The sequence below is a fragment of the Nematolebias whitei genome, chromosome 14, assembly GCF_014905685.2.
Source record: "Nematolebias whitei isolate Nwh7 chromosome 14, NemWhi1, whole genome shotgun sequence".
Classification (NCBI taxonomy): Eukaryota; Metazoa; Chordata; class Actinopteri; order Cyprinodontiformes; family Rivulidae; genus Nematolebias; species Nematolebias whitei.
Window position 1 is genome coordinate 26,223,877 of NC_056511.1, and position 22,062 is coordinate 26,245,938.

Consider the following 22,062-nt stretch of genomic DNA (forward strand, 5'->3'; position numbering starts at 1 on the left):
TTTACGTTGGGTTTGGATTATTGAGCATGCATCAGGAGGACATACTGCAACCTGGGCCCTTACTTGCAAAACATGACAATTAATTAACTCGAACAAAAGTCTTTTTGGTGTTCCTGCAGCTAAATAGTTCCTGCACTGTCACTTTAAACTACACCCTCCAACCTCTAGTCTTTAAATAACTTAATAGGCCTAACTCCTCCACACCACCCACCTTGATCTTATATATATATATATATATATATATATAATTTTTTTTCTTTTTCTAGCTGCCTACTTCTGTATATTTTATTCTGTATTGCACATTATTGATTTTTTTTTTCTATGCACTATATTGAGACCTTGTTTATTTACTCATTTTGTGTCTGACAAAAACATTCTTGATTCTCTTTAGAGGTACCAACAGAGCTATTCCCACTATTTTGGATAGTTTTGTAAAATAAAAAGCAAATTTCTTTTCACATATTTTGTTTAGTACTTCACATACTCATATAGTTTGGTCTTAGCTGACATTAGACATGAACTGTAATCTGAAACCCTTTTCTCAAGAGAATGATCTTTGTTTCAATGAGCTTTACGAGCTTCAACAAATTTATCTCTCTGCATGTCCTTTGGCAATGTTGCTATATCACCTGACCTTCTTTTGCCATTTATCTAGCTTCTAACTTTTGCATTGATTAACTTGTTGAAAACACGGTCCTTGCCATCATTATAACCCATCCATCCATCAATCCATTATCTTTACCCGCTTATTCCATTTTGGGTCACTGGGGTCGCCGGTGCCCATGTCCAGCAATCACTGTGCGAGGGGCGGGGTACACCCTGGATGGGTCGCAAGTCCATCACAGGGCCACAGAGACAAACGAGACAAAAAACCATTCACTCTCCCACTCACACCTAGGGACAATTTAGAGTTACCAATCAGCCTAACATGCATGTTTTTGGTCTGTGGGAGGAAACCGGAGAAAACCCACGCATGCATGGAGAGAACATGCAAACTCCACCCAGAAAGGCCCCTGGACTGGGGTTTTAACCAAGAACCTGCTCGCTGAGAGGCAGCAGCTCTACCAGTTGCGCCACTGTGCTGCCCACTTTGATTTTGTTTTAAATCAAAATAGTTTTTAATTTTTACCTACATTGCAGACATCTCTTATATCTGAGCTCCTGACGAGCTGCAGCAGTAAAAACCTCTGACAGAGTCCACTATAGTCCTGTCTGTATGAATGATGCTTTCGGTTTCCATGGAAACCCAGATTAATACGTCCCCTGCCTCTCTCTCTCTCTCTCTCTCTCTCTCTGCTGTCTACAGTAGTCTCTCTCTCTCTCTGCTGTCTACAGTAGTCTCTCTCTGCTGTCTACAGTAGTCTAGTCTCTCTCTCTCTCTCTCTGCTGTCTACAGTAGTCTCTCTCTCTCTCTGCTGTCTACAGTAGTCTCTCTCTCCCTCTCTGCTGTCTACAGTAGTCTCTCTCTCACCGAAGCGGCGGAGGTTACTTTGCGCATGATCAGCCTCCCGCGCTCAACACTGCACGGACACCAAGATGGCGAAAACACGTCTGGCTTGTCTACTGACTCTCTTCTCAACTCACTGTAAGTAAAAAACAAAACGCTGTTTTTCACCTCCTTATCTTTCCCCGGAGTTACCGGCGAAGGTTCGGAGCTCCTGCATCAGTCGGGCCGGTTCTGTTCGCTGGCGTTTGGCGAAAAAGCCCGACTGAGAGAAACTATCCGAACCGTTAACTCTGAAAAAGTGACTGAGCGCGAGCGCGCTGTCCCCCCCGACTACTGTGTAGCCAAGCTGTAAATACTCTTTAATATAAATATAGTTTTAGAGTGTAAAGATATGGAGTATAAAGTAGTATTTAGAAGGTGGTTTTTTTTTTTTAGTTTTCAGCGAAGATTTTTGCTTTAATCCGCTATTGTTTATGGAAAACGTCACTTGTTCCCCGCTGTTTGATGCAAGTGTCATAAATAAAATGTCCGTGTTGAGCTGTTTCCACTCAACACGTTCGGTGTCCGCAAACAACCAATCAGTGAACTTTGGAGCTCCTGTGTGAGAATGAAGCACAATGATCCACGGCTTGGCACCTGGATGAGCCTAAGAGACGGGTGATGCGGGACAATACCGGCTGGGTTTGTCTTTTTCTGCTGGCTGACCGGAAGGAGCTGTCCCGACGGACTCTACTTCCGCCCTGAGCCTGTCTCGTGATGGACACCTGTCTGATCTGAGCTGCCAGGCGCTGTCTGTTTGGAAAATATCTCGTGAACCAGTGGACTCCAATAAAGTAATCTGTGGATGTACAAGCAGCTGCCACTATCAAATATTTTTCATTGTACGGTAATTTTTTTTTTTTTAATCTAAATGACGTTTTTCTCCAAAAATCAAAATCATCAGTTTTATTTTAGTTTTTAACAGTCAGTGCTGATATTAACAGCACACCAGAAGTAAAATGCAAACAAAGACTTGCGAATTAAATTTGAAAATATATGTTTATAGTTTCAAAGCCAGCATAATGAAATAAATAATTGTAGCTCTAATTAGTAATGTATTTAAAATAAAAAGCCTAAATATCCATTATATTGTAGGATATTGCTCTTTAGAACTGCATTAAACTGTAGTGAGAAATCCTTCTTTTGCAGGGATTCAGTCCCATTATTTACCTTCAGAAAGGTAAAATTCTAAATTCTAGAATTGTGCCGCTCAAGGTGGCTGCATGTTGGAGCAGCTCTGTTACTTTCATTCTGACATTTTGCTTTTGGAATCGTTAATTCCTCTTTTTCTGGATGTAAATCACATTTTTTGGATGATTGTTTCCTCTGGTATCGGATGCTGTGCAGCTGGAAGGATTTTTACTGAAACTTTTTTAGTTTTGGACATTTGTTATGCTGCGTAACCATGGCAACAAGGCATTTTTCTACAACCAACAGCAGCTGATTAACATCTCAAAAGCTCAAATAATATCTCAACTACAGCCCCAAATCTCAAATGAGTTGAAAGGATGTCCTATGGATGCATTCTCATCTACCTGCCAGCTGTGCTCGAGTGCCTGACCACTGAGATCCTGGAATTAGCAAGAAACATGGCTCATGACAGCAGAAGGACAGGATCGTCCCTCAGCACCTACAGTTGGCTGTCTGCAGCAATGAGGAGCTCGGCAGACTGCTGGGAGGAGTGGCCATCGCTCTGGGAGGAGTTCTGCCTGGCATTCAGGCGGTTCTACAGTCCGGAGGAACCGAGAGGCCAGCCGAGTCTGGGTGGACGGATCGGACGGCATCTGCAGCCAGTTTCTTAGGATCCACTGTGGGATGAACCTTTACAAGAGATCCTTCCTGCCTACAGCCATCAGCATCTATAACATCTCTTAATGAAATTAGGATAACGAGTTACAACAACAAATAATTTCCCTCTGGGATTAATAAAGTATTTTTGAATTGAATTGAATTGAAGAGCAGAGAAACAAATACAAATAAGTTTGTCTCAGTCTGTTTGTCTGTCTGTCTGTATGTGCTTTTTAGATCCTTTGCCTATTCAAACACAGTCAAAGCCTCATCTGTTTTATCTGCACAAAGTTTTAAAAATTGAACTGTATTTCAGATGGAGCTGACAGGAACTTGACTAACAATGTAGACTAGCAGCATGCAGAAAAACTGCTGAAATGTTTAAGAAAATAAATAATAAGTTAACAAAAATGTAGTCAACTAAAAATATTGATGCAGACTAAATTATAAAATTAATTATATTGATTTGATAGGATATTCACAGCAGCCCTAGATTGTCCATTTACAACTGATTAACTTTTGGAGTCGACTCAATTTAAGATGTCCGCTACAGATAAGTGACCTTAGCCAACACATAAATGACTAGAACTCAGTAAGTTGTACAGATATTAACCTAACATCTGGTGTAGTAGTAGGTGAGAGTAATCCTCAACGCATGCCTAAAGGTCTGACAGATCAGCTCAGAATAAATCATGATGCTGCACCTATAAGGTCACTCACCGTCATTTCTCTGAAGACGGTCTTATTATAAAGCTCTGGCACAAAAACATGCAGATGATTCCTTCAAGGACTGCTCAGCATTTATTTATGCTTTTAAAGTCCTAAACCCATCAATAAAGGGCAAACGTTTGTTTTATTTATTTCTAACTAATACAATTTTCAATAAAAAAAAAAATAGTTTCATTGTTTTGCTGTGCAACATATCAAGTTATTTATTAATTTTAATTGTTTTATTAGTAAGAGAATAACTTGCATTTTGGATTTAGTAAATATATTTTCCAGTTTAGGAAACTTCCTAAAGTCATTGCAAGAGTTGACAGAAACATGTAGTACTTTTAAAAATCAGAATTAGATTATTTCTTATTTGACTGATGAGCTAATGGCTAGTCCTAACATGGTCAACACTACAGTGGACTAATGATAAAACAGCTTCAGTCTCCAAAATTCATCTTGGTTCATGTAAACACTGAGACTTTTATACAATTCATTTAACACAGGAGTCATAAAATTCCTGCAGTGACTTCAGCCACTTCAGAAACTCTACAGCCAACTGCTGCTGCCACTGCCTCTTTCAAATACCCAGAGAACTCCAGTAGAGTGTGTTATACATTTAACTATATACAACTTTTGCTGTCCACTTTGGTCTTAGCTGTCTTTGGACTAGTCATAAGCTCATCAGCCCTGTCAGAAGTAAATTAAACACTTTTTCTCTCATACTGACGTTTGTCAAAGGGCTATCTACAGCAGGTGAGATGTTATTTGTTCATAACGTTTTACAGAACCGCAGTTTGAAGTTGCCAAACAAGCTTTTAAGGAGTGACAGACAAATGAGAGGAGCTACAGACTCCTGTGATCGGTGTCTGACCAGACTTATTCTCAGAGAGTCAGAGTCACTTTATTGTCATTCGCACCTCATGTGGTACATGTGGTGGAGCGAAATTATGTACACGGGGTCCCAGTTACATCCAACAATAAAATGTCTAAGAAAAACAGTAATAACATCTAAGATATGAACTAAGAAAAACATCAACTAAATATACACTAAGCACTCATAACATAAAACATTGAACATCAGCACAAACATGAACATGAGTCTGTGAGCAGATGTGCACGCATGAACACATCAACATTGAAACAGATCAGCAGCAACATGAAACAGATCAGCAGCAACATGATATGGTTTTTCACAGTGATTATTCTAGTTAGAGATTCATGAGTCTAACAGCCTCAGGGTAGAAGCTGTTCCTCAGTCTAGTGGTTCTACACTTAATGCTCCTTAACCTCCTTCCTGAGGGGAGTGGGGCAAAAAGTGTGTGTGCTGGGTGGGTGGGGTCCTTCATGATGCAGGTGGCCCTCTTCCTGCATCTGGAGGTGTAGATGTCTGTGATGGTGGGGAGACTGATTCCAACAGATTTCTGTGCAGCCTTCACCACTCTCTGCAAAGCTTTTCTTTCTGCAGCTGTGCAGCCTCCATGCCACACATTGATGCTCGAGCACAGGATGCTCTCCACTGCACACCTGTAGAAGGAGGTGAGGACTGAGCTTCCCAGACCAGCTCGCCTCAGCCGTCTGAGGAAGTAGAGTCTCTGATGAGCTTTCTTGATCAGGCTGGTGGTGTTGTTGCTCCAGCTGAGGTTGTCATTCATGTGTACACCCAAGTACTTGTAGCTGAAGACCACTTCCACCGCAGATCCTCTTATGTTCAGGGGGGTGTAGGTGTTTTTGTTCCTTCTGAAGTCCACATTCTGTGAGCTCATCTGAAATCTGTTCCTGTTCTCCTGATCATGTTTCTTGTCACATACCTTCAGGCTGTCAGCTGAATATCTTTTTGTTTTTTAGGGTCTTCTCGCAATGTTTGTCTGAGGAAAGCTGTGATAAGCCTCAATATAATGACTTTTTTTCATGGGTGTGTGTGGAAGCTTGTGAAGATTTAAGGCTTTCTTTTGTGTGGCTCAGGCTGAGCCATGTGGCCATCTGGCTCCCAGCCAACATGGCCTCTGGCAGCTAAACTGGACTTGAGTTTGTCCCAAGCTGTGTTCTGAATAACTGTTGCTGATAGGTGCTGGTTCAGAACAAGCTCTGACTGTAGCCAAATGCTTTATATGTTCTGAAAAATATTTGAATCTAATTTAGTTTCTGGCGCAAATCAAAGCTTGTGAAAGGAAGCAGTGAGTTCGTACTCTGCAGAGCACACGGTTTCATTTACTGGATCTGAGAGATGAGCTTGTTATTTCAGTTCATTGGGTTCTCAGGGGGGCAGCACGGTGGCGCAACTGGTAGAGCTGCTGCCTCTCAGCGAGCAGGTCCTTGGTTCAAACCCTGGTCCAGGGGCCTTTCTGGGTGGAGTTTGCATGTTCTCTCCGTGCATGCGTGGGTTTTCTCCGGGTTCTCCGGTTTCCTCCCACAGACCAAAAACATGCATGTTAGGCTGATTGGTAACTCTAAATTGTCCCTAGGTGTGAGTGAGAGAGTGAATGTTTGTTTGTCTCGTTTGTCTCTATGTGGCCCTGTGATGGACTTGCGACCCGTCCAGGGTGTACCCCGCCCCTCGCACAGTGATTGCTGGACATGGGCACCGGCGACCCCCGTGACCCAAAATGGAATAAACGGGTAAAGATAATGGATGGATGGATGGATGGATGGGTTCTCAGGGGTGGTGATCATCCTAATGGTCATTCCTAGTAAAGGCCATCCTGAGTCCAGCTACAAGACTTGTCAGTGGAGCTAAAGTCTGAAAAACTGCTCACGCTCACAACTATGCATCAACATTTTTCCACTGTTGGCTTACCTGAGCTGTTTTACTACAACATGCTAAAAAGTTGTGTTTTTTTAATAGGACATCTGCAGGAACTTTGTGACAACAGCACAGCCAAGATATGTGGGAGCTGGAAGTTGCTCAACATAAATTAGTACAGAGCACACAGAAACTCTGAGATCACTGCGTTTACTTAGATAAGAAACACCTGGGTCAGGAATACATTTCAAACATTGCTGGTGTTTTTTTTTGTTCAACTCTGTATTGTCTATAGCAACAACACAGAAAGCCTCAGTTCTGCTTAAACAGCTTGTCTAAATGAGAAGACTTCAATCTAGGAGTGTAACGAGAGCCGTGCAAGAGATTTAAACATCACAAGAGTTCTCATCAATTTAACAACTGTCTTTCAAACCCCTCAGAAATCCCTCTTTTCTTTTTATTGAGTCCCCCTCTTCTCCCCCAAACTCTTGAACAACTTTTCTTTGTCCATCTATCCATCCATCCATTATCTTTACCCGCTTTTTCCTTTCTGGGTCGCAGGGGTCACTGGTGCCCATGTCCAGCAGTCACTATGCGGGGGGGGGGTTACACACCCTAGACAGTAGAGCCTGACCAATATGTCGGTATGGCCAATATTTTAGGCTGATATAGGCATTTGGGGACCAATTGGTATCTGTGATAATTGGCCCATTACAGTGTTTCCCCTGATTCCCCTAGATCAGTTCCCTTGGTAGGGCGCTCGTCATCCTTTTTTTTTTTTTTTTTGTTGACGGGGGTGTGGGACCGTGGAGGATGGGATGGAGTCATGTCTGTGTTGCCCGCTAGGTTAGTGCTACGTTACTGCCGACTTTTGTTGATTGGGGAGGGGACATCAGTTGCATTTGCTAGCACGTTTGTGTTGCCCCCCATGCTACATCAGTATGTTGGGGGTTGGTTCATTCAACCTTTATTTATACAGATTAATCCAACTGAGCAGGTAGGCAGGGTGCTCGATTCTGTTGATGGAGCGGGGCGCCCTGTTTGTATAATGGTTGGGGAAACACTGTAATTATATGCCAATATAAACACTTCTAATTTTCACGCCTAAAATGCTGGAATGAGCTGTGTCCTTGTTTGCAAATGGCGTAATTGTACAATGTATCCAGCAGAGGGCGCATGCAGACTACTTTCAAGTCATGGCTGTGCTGCACCCTTCAGCATAGCGAAGCAAGGAGAGATACTGTGTACCGTATTTTGCTGAACAAAGCATGGTAAATTTATTTTAACTGATCTGTAAATTATCAACAATAAGTTCTCTTCAATCCACCAACTCAATTGTCATAAGCTACGTGCCTCTCAACTTAGCAAGCTAATGTTTAGATAACCTAGCTAGGCTTTTGCCTTGTAAAACTTAAGCCTAGAGGTAAATATATATCAGTGTTAGTAACGTTATCTTTGTCATCCTCAGTGAAATGCATTGTTTGTCTGAAATCTTCTCTACAAAGAAAAATAAACTCCGCTGCAGTCAACACTAATTATGCCTTCACCATACATGACTGTCTGTTTAAACAATGAACAGGGAAGCATGTTTCTTTGTTTAATTTATATTTTTATAACACACTTGATAACTTTATGGTGAATAGTGGAGGATAGAAAATGTAAACGCACGTTAGGAAGACTGTTTCAAGACTTCAAGTGTTAAACAGGTTTAGCTTTTTACTTAGATTATTGGGGGTGGGCAAAAGTCAAAAATGTTCAGCCAATATATCGGCTATTAGCATTAGCCTTACCCTCCCAATATCATTATAGGCGATAGCCAAAATTTCCATATTGGTCAAGCTTTAGTGCACAGGTCTCCAGTCCATCACAGAGACACATAGAGACAAACAAGACAAACAACCTCTCTCTCTCACCTAGGGACAATTTAGAGTTACCAGTCAGTCTAACATGCATGTTTTTGGTCTGTGGGAGGAAACCAGAGTACCCGGAGAAAACCCATGCATGCACAGAGAGAACATGCAAATTCCAACCAGAAAGGCTCCCTGGTTGGGATTCTATCCAGCAACCTTCTCACTGAGACGTGGCAGCTCTACCAACTGAGCCACTGTGCCATATAGCCATCGAGCCACCCATCAAAAACCGATAGAATTTATTATAAAGGAAGACAGAAGAAAATAATGTCTTTTTAATAATAAAACCCCAGTAAACTGTTTGAAGGTCACCTAGCCTCAAAGAGAAGTTCAAAGGTTGTGTGAAGCTAAAGCTCTGTTTTAAGGTCCAAAGAGACTCAGGAGCAACCAGACAAAAGGACAGGAGGCTGAGTGTCCTGCTTGTTGTGCTTTGTTCTGCTTCACTTATTGTTCAAATCTGCTCTTGTTCTTGGGAAATGAGTATCCTTTTACAGCCAGACTTAATTCACACAAATGCTTCTTTTACCTCTCATCATTCAAACTAGGGGTGCACCGATAAATTGGCCCCGATTTCCTTAATTTTGGGAAATCAGAAATCGGCCGATACTTGCATGAGAAACCGATTTTACCGATTTTTTTTGTTTGTTTTAAAAATTGTCTAAACTTCATTTATATTTCATAGCACTACCTCATGCCAGTTAAACAAGTTTGAATTGTTTCTAGGATCTTGTTCAAGGGTATGTTTTTCAATAAAATAATATTGAAAAATTGAAAGTGCATTGTGACCTTATAACACCTGACAGTGTCGCTTATAAAACAAAATTGGTATTGGCCAAAATCGGAATCGGCAGGTCAGACTTTTTAGAAATCGGTGATCGGCCAGAAAACTGCAATCGGTGCACCCCTAATTCAAACATCAAGTAGAGAAGATGTGTTTCCATGATAGGTGACATTTTACTGACTTTCTTATTGTTTTGGTTCACAGCTGATCTGCTGTAATCTGTCCTGTTTTTATGTGAAGGAATAAGATTAACATCGAGTTGCCCATTAGATAGTTGAGTTTTCTGCAAATAAATCATCTCATCACTCTTCAGCTGAACTCCTCCTCAGCAGGGTCTTGACACCCACGGCACTGTTTCCATGTTTTCTGATCATCTCCAAGGAAAACTTGTCTGTCTGAAGCTACCAAGCAGACGGTTGGAGTACTGTCTCTGAATGGCACGGTGGTCCCTGTGAACGAGTCACTTCCAATCTGACATTTTGCTTCAGGGACGGTAAATGGCAGAGTGAATCAGGGCCAGACAAACGGAATTAAAAATCCTCACAGGCAGGACTTGTTTGTTACAAGCTTCCCCAGGTGGGACAGGTCAGTGCATTTGAAAGCAGAGGCTGGTTGTGTCAATAGCTTTTACAAAATAAAGCATTTTTATCACCAGCCACTGAAAAGTAAAGGCATTCAACAGTTCTATTTTGTATAGGCTTTGCCCTTTAAGGCTGTCGCTGGTGGGTTCATCCCATTATGCGAAGCATCACATTGAAAAAATTTAGTCCACGCCCACCTGCTGTGTGGGCCCCACCCGATCCGTATAAGTTACGTTAAGAGTGGGTAATCGGCTCCCATTTTTCTTCAGCAAGCTAATAACACTGACCTTTGACAAGATGTCCAGCTCCAACACCATCCGCTTGTGTCCATCTTGCAAGACCAGTTACTTGCTCAGCTTTGATCGGCACGACACCTGCGAGGGATGCCTGGGTCCCCGCCACGTCGCCCGCGCTTCCTCCTGTCGCCTCTGTGACGATCTTCCACCTGAGGAAAGGCAGAGGAGAGCAGCCTTGTTTAAGGCTAACGTTGAGGACTGCCTGTCCGTGGCAGGAGACTGTTCGCCTGACGACGTGATCGACTTCTTCGACGCCAGCTCTTGGAGCGAATCGGATGGCTCCTCTGGGACTGGTGACGTTAGCAGCAGCCCCGATGCTCGCTCCCTCCCGAGGAGCGCAGTGTTGGAACGAGGGGGGCCGAGCGGTTGCTCGACCCCTCCGGGCTTTCCCGCCTTAACGGCCACGTTGCTCCCTGCCGTCGGCGCACTCCTTTCGGAGTTGCCCGACATTATCCGGGAAGCTGCTGACATGAAGGGACTTTCCGTTCCCTTACCCCCGCCCAGATCGGATGATCTCGCGGGAAGGTTTGGCTCTACTCCGGCTCGCCGTCCTGATCCCATCTGGCCTCGTTTTCCAGCGGTGACGTCGTATTGGAACGAGGCCGCAGCCGGGCCTGGTAAGCTGAGAGCGCCCGTCGCCACCTTCGCTCCCATCACCAGAGTGGAGGGGTTCACCGGGCGGGGTTTTCCCTCAGTACCCCCCCTTGAGCCAAGCCTTGTAGAAGCTTTCGGAGCAGCGGCCCGTCCCTCCTGAGAAACATGACCAGACGGTGACCACGCTCTCCAATCGGGCTCATCAATGTGCGTTTCAGGCAGCCGCAGCTAACAACAATGTGGCGCTGCTAGCATACAGCGTGTCCAAGAGGCTGGAGGCTGCAGATCTGCCCGAGGAGTCCAAGAGCTCCCTCTGTAAGGCAGTCAATGCCATCCTCAACATGTGTGCCTCTTCTGCGGTCTGCCTGTCCAGGATTGCAGTGTGGATGACGATGATTCAGCAATCCACCTGGCTTCGTCACTCCCCCTCGCTGCCGGAGAAACTGCACAGAGACCTGATGGAGGGCCCCATCACGGCGGACGCGCTGTTCGGGAGCAGTTTCAAGGCCATGTTGGCGAACTCCAAACAGTCGGAGGAGGTGTCGGAGACTGTGCGCCACCTCGTCAAGCCGCGTGGTTCATCCCGCCCCCTGGCCCGCTGGAGAGACCGTCGTGAGCAGAGGCAGAAGCAACAACGTTCCACGGCCGCCGCCGCGGCATCTCGCTCAGCTCCACCACCAGCCCCGCCCGTCAGAGACCAGCCCTCTTCATCCCGGCAACCAGCAGTTCAGCGTTTCCCCAGAGATCGCCTGCAGACGGCACCCTGGGCCAACAAATCGCAGAGCTCACGGGGGAGAAGATTTAAAAAATGACGGTCTGCAGAGGGTGTGTGTAAAAGTGAAACGAAAGTTGAAATAAATCATCATTCAATGATCAAAGTGTCTGTTTTTAACCAGTCTGTAAGCTTGGATGAACTCACAGCGGCTGCGCACACATCCTCCACACATAACGAGCCGGTGTCCTTAAATAAAGGTTTTTTAAACCCACCGTCGCTCCAAGACATGACGAGACGCTCACACGACACAATGGTAAGCGAAATAACTCGTTGTCAACCCGAGCTGCACGATCCTCATTCAAGCGGTGTCAAACGCGCACTCGCGCGACGCAAACAGCCTTCATCCAAACGGTGTTGTGTTGATGATGGTGTAGACACAGCTCCCCGGCGCTCACCGGCTCACATCGGCATAAATGTGGGACCGCAGGCCGGGTCCGGTGAAGGCCCTCGTTCTCAGCAAGAGCGACACAAGCCTCACCGAAGCAAACGCGTGCAGCTGCGACGCGGGCAGCCTTCACCCACCGCGTCTCGGCGCTCGGCCGCTCACGGCAGCATAAGGGTGAGACAGCTGAGCGAACCCAGTGACGAGTCTCTCCTCCAGCGAGAGCAGCGTGCGTCCCGCCAGAGAAAACGTGTGCTCCCGTGGGGCTCGCAGCCTTCACTCAAAGAGCACGGAGTAGATGAAGTCGCGCTCTCCGCTTCTCAGCGTTCGCCCGCTCATGGCGGCATAGATGCGAGATCTCAAAGCGAACCCAGCGCAGGACACCGCACGCGGCAGGAGCAACACGCGTTTCACCACAGCGATGTCAAACGCGCGGTCCCACGGCGTCATCAGCTCTCACATGCTTCGCCTCAACACACATCAGCCCACCTGGACATGAAGGTTGGTCCGCAGTCCGAACGCAGCACATGGGTGCGTTCAGAGCCTTTTCGAGGAAGCCTCGCCTTGGGTCACGCGGAAAACATTCCCGCGATGCATGGCGGCGGTCGAGGTGGTGGACTGGATGACATCCGTACAAAACATGACGCATCACTTAAACGCACGTCCACTCCACGAACGTTACGCGGAGTGGCTAAAAACATGCTCGCCAGACAGATGGATGGACAGGGTGTTATGCAAAGGTTACACGTTGCAATTTGCAACCCGACCCCCTCCGTTCGGAGGAATTTTAGAGACAGTCCTGTCATCACCAGACCAAATCTCATCCCTAAATGCAGAAGTCCAAGAGCTTCTGATAAAAGAAGTAATCTCCAGAGTTCCCAACGGAGAGGAAAACACAGGGTTTTACTCACGTTACTTCCTGGTCCCCAAACGGACTGGAGGGATGAGACCGATTTTGGATCTGTCAGCTTTCAACAAAGTGATCATGGACAGGCCGTTTCACATGTTGACAACCAGACAGCTTTTGGACAACATCCAGAGAAACGACTGGTTTGTTTCCGTCGACCTAAAAGATGCTTATTTTCACATACCGATCATCCCAAAACACAGAAAATTCCTGCGTTTCTCCTTTCAAGGGATGAAGTATCAGTACAACAGGCTGCCGTTCGGGTATTCCCTCGCGCCTCGTACGTTCTCAAAGTGTGTGGAGACAGCCCTGCATCCGTTACACAGAGAAGGGATGAGAGTCTTGTTTTACCTGGATGACCTGCTGCTGCTGTCACGCTCCAGACAAGAAGCAGTGATGCAGGCTCAGGTGTTGACATCACACCTGTTAAATCTGGGCTTCGCCATAAATTGGAAGAAAAGCTCAATTTTCCCGGCCCAGACAATTGTTTATCTGGGAGTGGAGTTAAAAATTCAACCACCATGAGAGCTCGTTTATCACAAACGAGAATCGACACTTTAAAAGACCAGTAAGACCTGGCAGAGTGGCGTGCTGTCTTTTCTACAACAGCTGATGGACAGGAACTTGGCGTTCAGCACGATTAAAACGTACGCTGCAGCCATCTCTTCCTGCCATGAAGGGTTTTTCCCCTACCATTATACAGGCGGGGTGCCCCACCCCATCAACAGAACTGAGCACCCTGCCTACCAAACCGAACTTGCCCCTCCCACCCCCACCCGGCACTGACATATCACTAAGGTAACGGCGCAAAATACAGGCTCTCTAGCTAAACATCCCAAGGCAGCACTCACATTGCCTCTTCCCTCATGCTGAACACCCCCCGTCCCCGCTCAAAAACTGTTAGTACAAGCTGCGCTCAGACATGTCTCCACCCCCCCCCCCACCCCCATCAGCAAAAATCATGGATGAGATGAGCACCCCGCCATGGCAAGCTAACTAGAAGAAACACTGTAATCTCATTTTCAAGTCTTAAAATCTACAACTTTGTCATTTGTCAGCATAAGATGACCTCACTTTAGAACTTGCGGCGAGTGATAATCATTCCTTTAAAGAATGTTAGGTCTTTAAATTTTTTTATGGAAGTCAGTCATGTGGATGGTTGAGCAATTAAAAGTCATGTTCTGTCCAAAGTCCAAGAGCTACATGGCTGTTTCTGTGGAATGAGATGAAGCACCTGAGCAGGAGTGGGTGGTAGTTGTTTTGAATGGCGTTGCAGGCGTAATCAGAAATATCTGCTGCGTTCCTCCTGGACCTGGCTGTGCTGTCTTAGCACATGCACTATTCCAAATAGAAAACACATGGAGGCAGACTGCTCTACATTGCACGAGCACTGCGCAACAATCAGAACCACCTGTTTAAATCAAAGAGAGAAGACTCCCCTGCTGATGAGCTGCCTGAGGTCACGGTGGAGCTGAGCGCTGTTGGAGGCATTCAGAAAACAAGCAGGGTGTGTTGGTCCGCCTCATGAGACTGAAGGCTTCAAGAACTGCTTTTACTTTTCTTCTTTTTGAAACAGTCTTTTACAGTTTGATGCTTTCAGAATGTGAAAAGCAAACAGTGATGGATGCACAGATACCAGTATTGGTTCTGATACCATCTCCATTTACCCATTAGAGATGCACTGATCCGATATCAATATCGGTAAAGGTACCAATATCTAAAAAACTTCTGGATCGGGTATTGGTGACAATGTGACTGATCCATTTTCCAATCCAACCTGCAGAGATTTCAGATCCATGATGCATGTTGGCTTCAAAGTATGGAATGGATTTCCTGAACGGAGGCGTGTCTTATGAGCCCAGAGTAATAAGACCCGCCTCACATTGGACTGAATTAGCAGCACTGTGGCTAACCGCTAACCAACTTTTCATCGAAACATGTCCGCTTTGTGGAAGTATTTTACACTAGAAACACCACAAAACAAGACAGCAACGTGCAATGTCTGCAGAGCCATAGCGCCACATTAAACTGCGGTAAAGTTAGTTTTACATTGGCCATTCGAGCTCCGGGGCTTCAGCGGTCTGTTCCTCTCGCTGAACCCGTAACAGGCAGCCCGACCCCGGCCAGCCGCGTCCAATCTGCCCCGCTAAATCTGCCCATCTCTGAGGAGGGGTAGACTGAGCGCGGGTGACTGAAATCCGACTGCTTGCTTTGGATTGAACAAGAAAAAGACATCACTGAAGCCCCGGAGCTCAAATGTTTACCGAGAAGTTGCTAAACTTCATCATAATTAATGACAAACTGCTATCAGTTGTAGAAAACAAAAGATTTTGCAGCTTGATACTTGCAGCCAAGATATAGTTTACCCTCCAGGAGATATTTATCAGTACAACAGTAGACAATCATTAAAGAAACATATGATTTAAAAATTACAAGAAAATTATATATATATGTAAAAACGAAACAAAAACAGCTACATTATAAAGTGGTGTAAATAACTAAAAACAGGAACATGTCTGTTGGTTTATGCCATGAACTTAGCAGAGGTTTAAAGCCTTTTAACATTTTATTTTATTTTATTCATTTATTCATTCATTTAAAAGAAACAATCACTTAAATTAATCACTTTAATATCCACTTTAAAGCTAGGAATAAAAACAAACATGTTTTGTGTTAGCAGAATTTAATTCAGACTTTAAAACTTATCCAACATTAATAAAACTTACCTCAAGTTGCCTTTTTGAGAATGCATGCATAGATTTGTACAAATTGTATTTGAGAGGAGATTATTACAGCCTCTTATAAAATCAATGATGTTGATGATATCGATAATTCAGCACTGTTTCTATGTATCAGATCGGTATCGGATTGGCTCAGAAGTGAAAAAAGTGGATCAATGCATCCCTAGTACCCATATTGGTACTCATAAGTGTTTAGATAGCGCAGCCTACCACTCAGTGATGTGCAGTCAGGGGAGGCAGGGGAGGCACTTTCTCCCCTGTCATCAAGTAAAATACTAACAATGATAAGAGAAAATATATTTGACCACTTGACTGTTCTATAAAACTGTTTTCTGAATTATTTCAACACTTCAATGGTCAAAATCACAGAATTTACGCACTACCTGTTCAAACAATGCTGGATGAGGCTGTGTAGTGCTCTGGTTCACCTCTTGGGGCGCTGTGTATACAATATATGAAGTAGACGGTTGGTGCATGTCCTTTGCTGTCTATTTTTATCACCAATATACATGTTTGATTACACATGTGCTACACATATTGATGTGCTACAGTCTGTCTAATATATTGAATGAATGTGTATGACATAGTTCTTCTTTCTAATCGGTCATAAACGCATGGTGAAAATACACAGGGTGAGGCAGAAAGTACCGTGCCACACCGATAGGGGGCAGTGCTGCCCCATAGGTACAATGAAACTGGTTGATGTCGCTGTGCGTTCTTCTGTTACACAGAGGAGTGTGGGTGTAGCAAAACTATAACAGTAGTACGCTACACTCTATTAAATTTGTTTAGACAAAATGGAAGATGAAAACTAAAGGATTTTTCTAAACTCATCATCATTTTTCCAAACTCATCATCTTAAAATAAAGGTAAGATAATAATTTTTTTAAATTTATTTAAAAAGAGAAGAGTTGATTAAAGCATAATTAACTGCCTTTTTAAAAGAAGAAGAAAAAAGACTAAATTGAAATATAAGCTTCTATTTTGGGCTCATATATGTGAGCATCCGACTCCAGATGAGTCAGTGCCTCACCTGTCACAAACCTCACTGCATGTCACTGGTACCACTATACAACAGTACAGATACCACTTTACTGCAGTGTGACATTCTCCTCTACGTTGAGCAGTCAGGAAGTAGAAAATAGTGGAAGTTGTTTGAGTTGGCTGCCCTGATCAACGCTCCTTATCAGTTCGTACTGTTAATACACCTCTAAAAGTTGTTCTGTTAGCTACCAGTAAACACCAGAAAGTTTGAAAGTGAACAATGGTGTTAAAGGTAAATCTTTCTGCAAATTCTGCCCAGTAAAGCTGAGAGCAAGAGGTGGAATAAAATATAATATTTCAACCATAGGTGTCGCAACCATTATATGTGAAGGGGACAAGTCCCCCCCCACATTAAAAAAACATTCATTTGGAACCCCCCCCCCCCCCCCCACACACACACACACACACACACACACACACACTTTTACTATAAAACATTAGTTCAGTCTGCGCAGTTTCTCTTTCTTCGTGAACGAATCCATTCCACTTGATTAATAGGAGAATACTCAAACCACTAAAACTCCACTCCAGGTTTTCCTGGTTACCTCCAACTCTAAACACAGCAGCCTGTTGCCACTGTCACAATAGAAATAACAATAGAAACACTGTGCATCTTTCAGAATAAAACGCGCACAGGTGGAGGAGATGGAGAAACCTCTGTGTTACTCGCTCGCCAGTTTAGCGACCTTAGTGCGGGCAGTTGTTGACCAGGGGGTTGATCATAAACATATATTCATTTTAGGAGGATGCTTGAGAGGAGCGCTACGTCTGTAGCATCTTAACTTAGCAGTAACTGTGACGCTGTAAGATGCTGTAGGTGTAAGAGACGCTGTGTGTGTTAAGGCGCATTAAAGTTGAAATGTCTTTAAAAACCCCACACCTTATTGTCCTCAAGCTTCGTGAGAAAAATAATTTAGATGAGTAGTGTTGAACACAAGTAAAAAAGTCCAGTGGTGATGTTTTTTATTTCTCTATAAACACAAATAGTGCTGACCTGATGCTCTGTATTAAAGTGTATTAAAGTTAAAATGTCTTTAAACCCACAGCTGAATTTACACAAACTTGGAGAGAAACATGTTTTAAATGTGTGGAATTAAAGGAAATCTAGGTGAAATTTTGCTTTTTTGTACACTAGTGAACACCTTTTTTTTTTTTACGCGTGCACACACATGCACACGCACGTGCACACACATGCACATGCACATGCACACACTCACATCTATACACATCATTGTGTCCCCCCCACATTACGGAAGCTTCTGACACCCTTGATTTCAACACAAACAATTAAATAAAACAAGACACCAAGTTCGGCAGCACAGTGGCACAACTGGTAGAGCTGCTGCCTCTCAGCAAGAAGGTTGCCGGTTTAAATCCCGGTCTGGGGGCCTTCCTGGGTAGAGTTTGCATGTCCTCTCCATGCATACGCGGGTTTTCTCCAGGTACTCCGGTTTCCTCCCACAGACCAAAAACATGCATGTTAGGCTGATTGGTAACTCTAAATTGTCCCTAGGTGTGAGTGAGAGAGTGAAAGGTTGTTTGTCTCATTTGTCTCTGTGGCCCTGTGATGGACTTGTGACCCGTCCAGGGTGTACCCCACCCCTCACACCGTGATTGCTGGACATGGGCACCAGCGACCCCCGTGACCCAAAATGGAAGTAGCGGGTAAAAGATAATGGATGGATGGATGACACCAAGTTCAGTTTTAGTGTTTCTGTCACGTGAAGAGGTAAAGTATGAGCACTTACTGATGGTCTCACTGCTCGCCAAAGGGAACTTCAACACATTATTCATGCGCAGCGGTCTACTGTGAGTTTTGGTTTTCATTTCAGCACAGCTTTAAAAACTGTTTATTTAAAGAGAGAAGCTGGTGGAGGGCAGGGGGAGGGGTCTGTCTCTTGCACTTATCTGTCTGTGCACGTGTCTTCACTTCAAGAGCTCAAGGTATCCGAGTGCTGCTGATCAGGAATGTTTGAGGTTAAAATCACTCATGCAAAAAATAAAAATAAAATACATGTTTTGGTTTAAAATCCATCCATCCATCCATCCATCCATTATCTTTACCCGCTTATTCCATTTTGGGTCACGGGGGTCGCCGGTGCCCATGTCCAGCAATCACTGTGCGAGGGGCAGGGTACACCCTGGACGGGTCGCAAGTCCATCACAGGGCATTTAAAATACAGTCTTGAGAAAATTTTAAATTTAAAAAAAAAATCCAATCTAGAATCTTGCATTTAATTGAAACATAACAGATGGTACATTTATTATTCCAAGTTTTTATATGTTTTTATTTTGGGTCAATAAGAGAAAAACAACTAAAGAAGAATTCGGTTATTGGCTCACAGGGGTGGGGGGTGGGGGCATGGTGGCTCTGTTGGTAGAGCTGTTGCCTCTAAGCGAGAAGGTCGTTGGATCAAATCCTGGTCAGGGACCCCTCTGGGTGGCATCTGTATATTCTTTCTGTGAATGTGTGGGTTTTCTCCAGGTACTCCAGAAACTTCCACAGACCAGAAACATGACTGATTGGTAATTCTAATGCCCCTTTTGCACTGCCCCTAATAAGCCCCAATTCTGGGCAGCCTGCCACAGAAAGAACCCTTTTGCACCAGCACTATAGCTAGTATTTTTAGCCGATTTGAGGCTGATTCAGGACCTCTTTTCGTCTCTGCTTCTCTGGTGGGACCGAGCGAGCTCAGATGAGCTGAGTCCGGACCGAAGCATGAATGCAGGACTCTGATTGGTCAGGGGGAGGAGTCACTGGATATCAGAAACTTTTCACTGAGCCGCCATTTGCAATTTCTCTGGATGCGGAGCAGCGGCTGGATCTATTTTTAAGATTTTAAAAACAATAATGACAAAGCCGTGTTTAATTCTGAAGTCCAGGTGTTTTTTGTGTTTGGTGACCGACTATAACATTCGAGCGAGCGGTGTCACCGCGGAGGATCATACGAGCTGCCAAGCCGTTGAAGCCCGCGAGGCCGAACCATGAGTCCCGGCCTCACCTGCTCACAAAGGCCGGATTCAAGCCCTGGCAGGCGGGAGGACCGGGATGGAGGGACGGGGTGTGGAAACGTTTTTTTTTTTTTTAAACATTTAATGTATAAAATATAAGTTTTTTTTGTATCTGTGAAGATTAAAAATAAATAAACTGTGCCGGCAGCACGGTGGCGCAACTGGTAGAGCTGCTGCCTCTCAGCGAGCAGGTCCCTGGTTCAAACCCCGGTCCAGGGGCCCCTCTGGGTGGAGTTTGCATGTTCTCTCCGTGCATGCGTGGGTTTTCTCCGGGTACTCCGGTTTCCTCCCACAGTCCAAAAACATGCATGTTAGGCTGATTGGTAACTCTAAATTGTCCCTAGGTGTGAGTGAGAGAGTGAATGGTTGTTTGTCTCGTTTGTCTCTATGTGGCCCTGTGATGGACTTGCGACCCGTCCAGGGTGTACCCCGCCCCTCGCACAGTGATTGCTGGACATGGGCACCAGCGACCCCCGTGACCCAAAATGGAATAAGCAGGTAAAGATGATGGATGGATGGATTACATCAAAATGTCCCCCGGGCGCTTTCAATAGCTGCCCACTGCACCACCTGGTGGTGGATGGGTTAAATGCAGAGACTAATTTTGCCATTGTATGGAAACATACAGTGCTGACATTGTGATGACATTATTATTATTATTATTATCATTAGAAAGTATTTTATACAGTACATGGTAATACAAGATATATTTAGTAGTCTCCACAACCCAACTGAGTGTGTATCTGATAAACACCTGAACCTAAACACCTGTGTGAGCATGCTTGTCACTATAAGGTTTCTCCATAAAAATGTTCAATAGTGAATGTGGGGACCCACAGGCCCGTCCCCACAGGACACAATGGCAACACAGGGAGTACCGGAACCACAGACACACAGCGGTCCCCAAGCCCGGAACTTGGGGAGTCCCTCAACAGGGACACCCGCACCCCCCAGAGAGAGAAGCAAAGGGAAGCCCCGGGCAACCACAATGCAGAAACCCCAGGAGGCTGCAGCGACGAGTCCACAGGCCCCGCCGGCAACCCGCCCCTCCAGAGTAGATCTGGCCATGGACACCGAGTCCCGAGGTCATACCACCCCCCCAACAGAGGCCCAACAGTGCCAGGGCACCCAGGCCCCGGCAGGCAGCCACCAGGGCGTGCCCGCACATACCCCACCATCCATCCCCAGCTGTTGACAGCTGCCAATGTTCCGGTGGCAGGGGTCCCACCACCGGAGGGGAGCACGACAGGGGGAAGTTGACCCCACATTTAATGGGGGGCCAAAATTGATCCAAGAGAGGGGACCACCTAAAACTCAACCCGAGACATAAACAGGCACGCCGTCCATGCGCCCCACCCACCCGGCAGCGACCGCAAGCCGACCCCAGGCCGGGGGCCTGAGCAGCAGGGAGCAGCAGCTGAGGAAGCCCGGCCCAGCGCACCAATGATCAGGCATCCCTACAGCCCCACACCACAGGCCCGGAGAGGCCACAGCACGCCACCCATGCACTCCCCCCACCCCCACAGCACCCCCCACCACGAATGTCACATCAGGCCAACCAGCCAGCACCCCATCAAAGCAAAGCCACGCCCCTGACCGCCGCCATGCACCACCAACGACCACACACACACAACCACAGCCTATCCCCAGCCAAAGGGCCAGCCACTGCAACCAGGAACCCTGATCAAAAGATCCAAACAATCCAGGGAGAAATGGAGCACCGGCCCCACCCCCAATTGCTCCCCAAGGCCCAACACCCACCCACAGCCCAGACCCCAACCAGGCAGCCTACCCCCGCTCCCTGCCCCCGACCCCAAATGTCAAATGGAGAATGAGGGTTTAAGGAAACAGCACGGTGACGCAACTGGTAGAGCTGCTGCTTCTCAGCAAGCAGGTCCCTGGTTCAAACCCTGGTCCAGGGGCCTTTCTGGGTGGAGTTTGCATGTTCTCTCCGTGCATGCGTGGGTTTTCTCCGGGTGCTCCGGTTTCCTCCCACAGACCAAAAACATGCATGTTAGGCTGATTGGTAACTCTAAATTGTCCCTAGGTGTGAGTGAGAGAGTGAATGGTTGTTTGTCTCGTTTGTCTCTATGTGGCCCTGTGATGGACTTGCGACCCGTCCAGGGTGTACCCTGCCCCTCGCACAGTGATTGCTGGACATGGGCACCAGCGACCCCCGTGACCTAAAATGGAATAAGCGGGTAAAGATAATGGATGGATGGATGGATGGATGGTTTAAGGAAACATTTTCTTAATATATGTATACATACACACACACACACACACACACACACACACACACACACACACA

At 45.6% G+C, this 22,062-nt stretch overlaps 1 protein-coding gene across 1 annotated transcript in view; it reads left to right on the top strand.

Moving 5' to 3' along the window:
• The first annotated feature begins 1,439 nt into the window (after positions 1 to 1,439).
• The window catches only part of LOC119420609 (junctional adhesion molecule 3B), a 234,475-nt gene continuing 213,852 nt past the window's right edge, over positions 1,440 to 22,062 (top strand). The window contains exon 1 of the mRNA XM_037688025.1: positions 1,440 to 1,585. Coding sequence (XP_037543953.1) covers positions 1,537 to 1,585 — 49 coding nt within the window. The 5' untranslated portion in view covers positions 1,440 to 1,536. The remainder of the gene's footprint in view (positions 1,586 to 22,062) is intronic.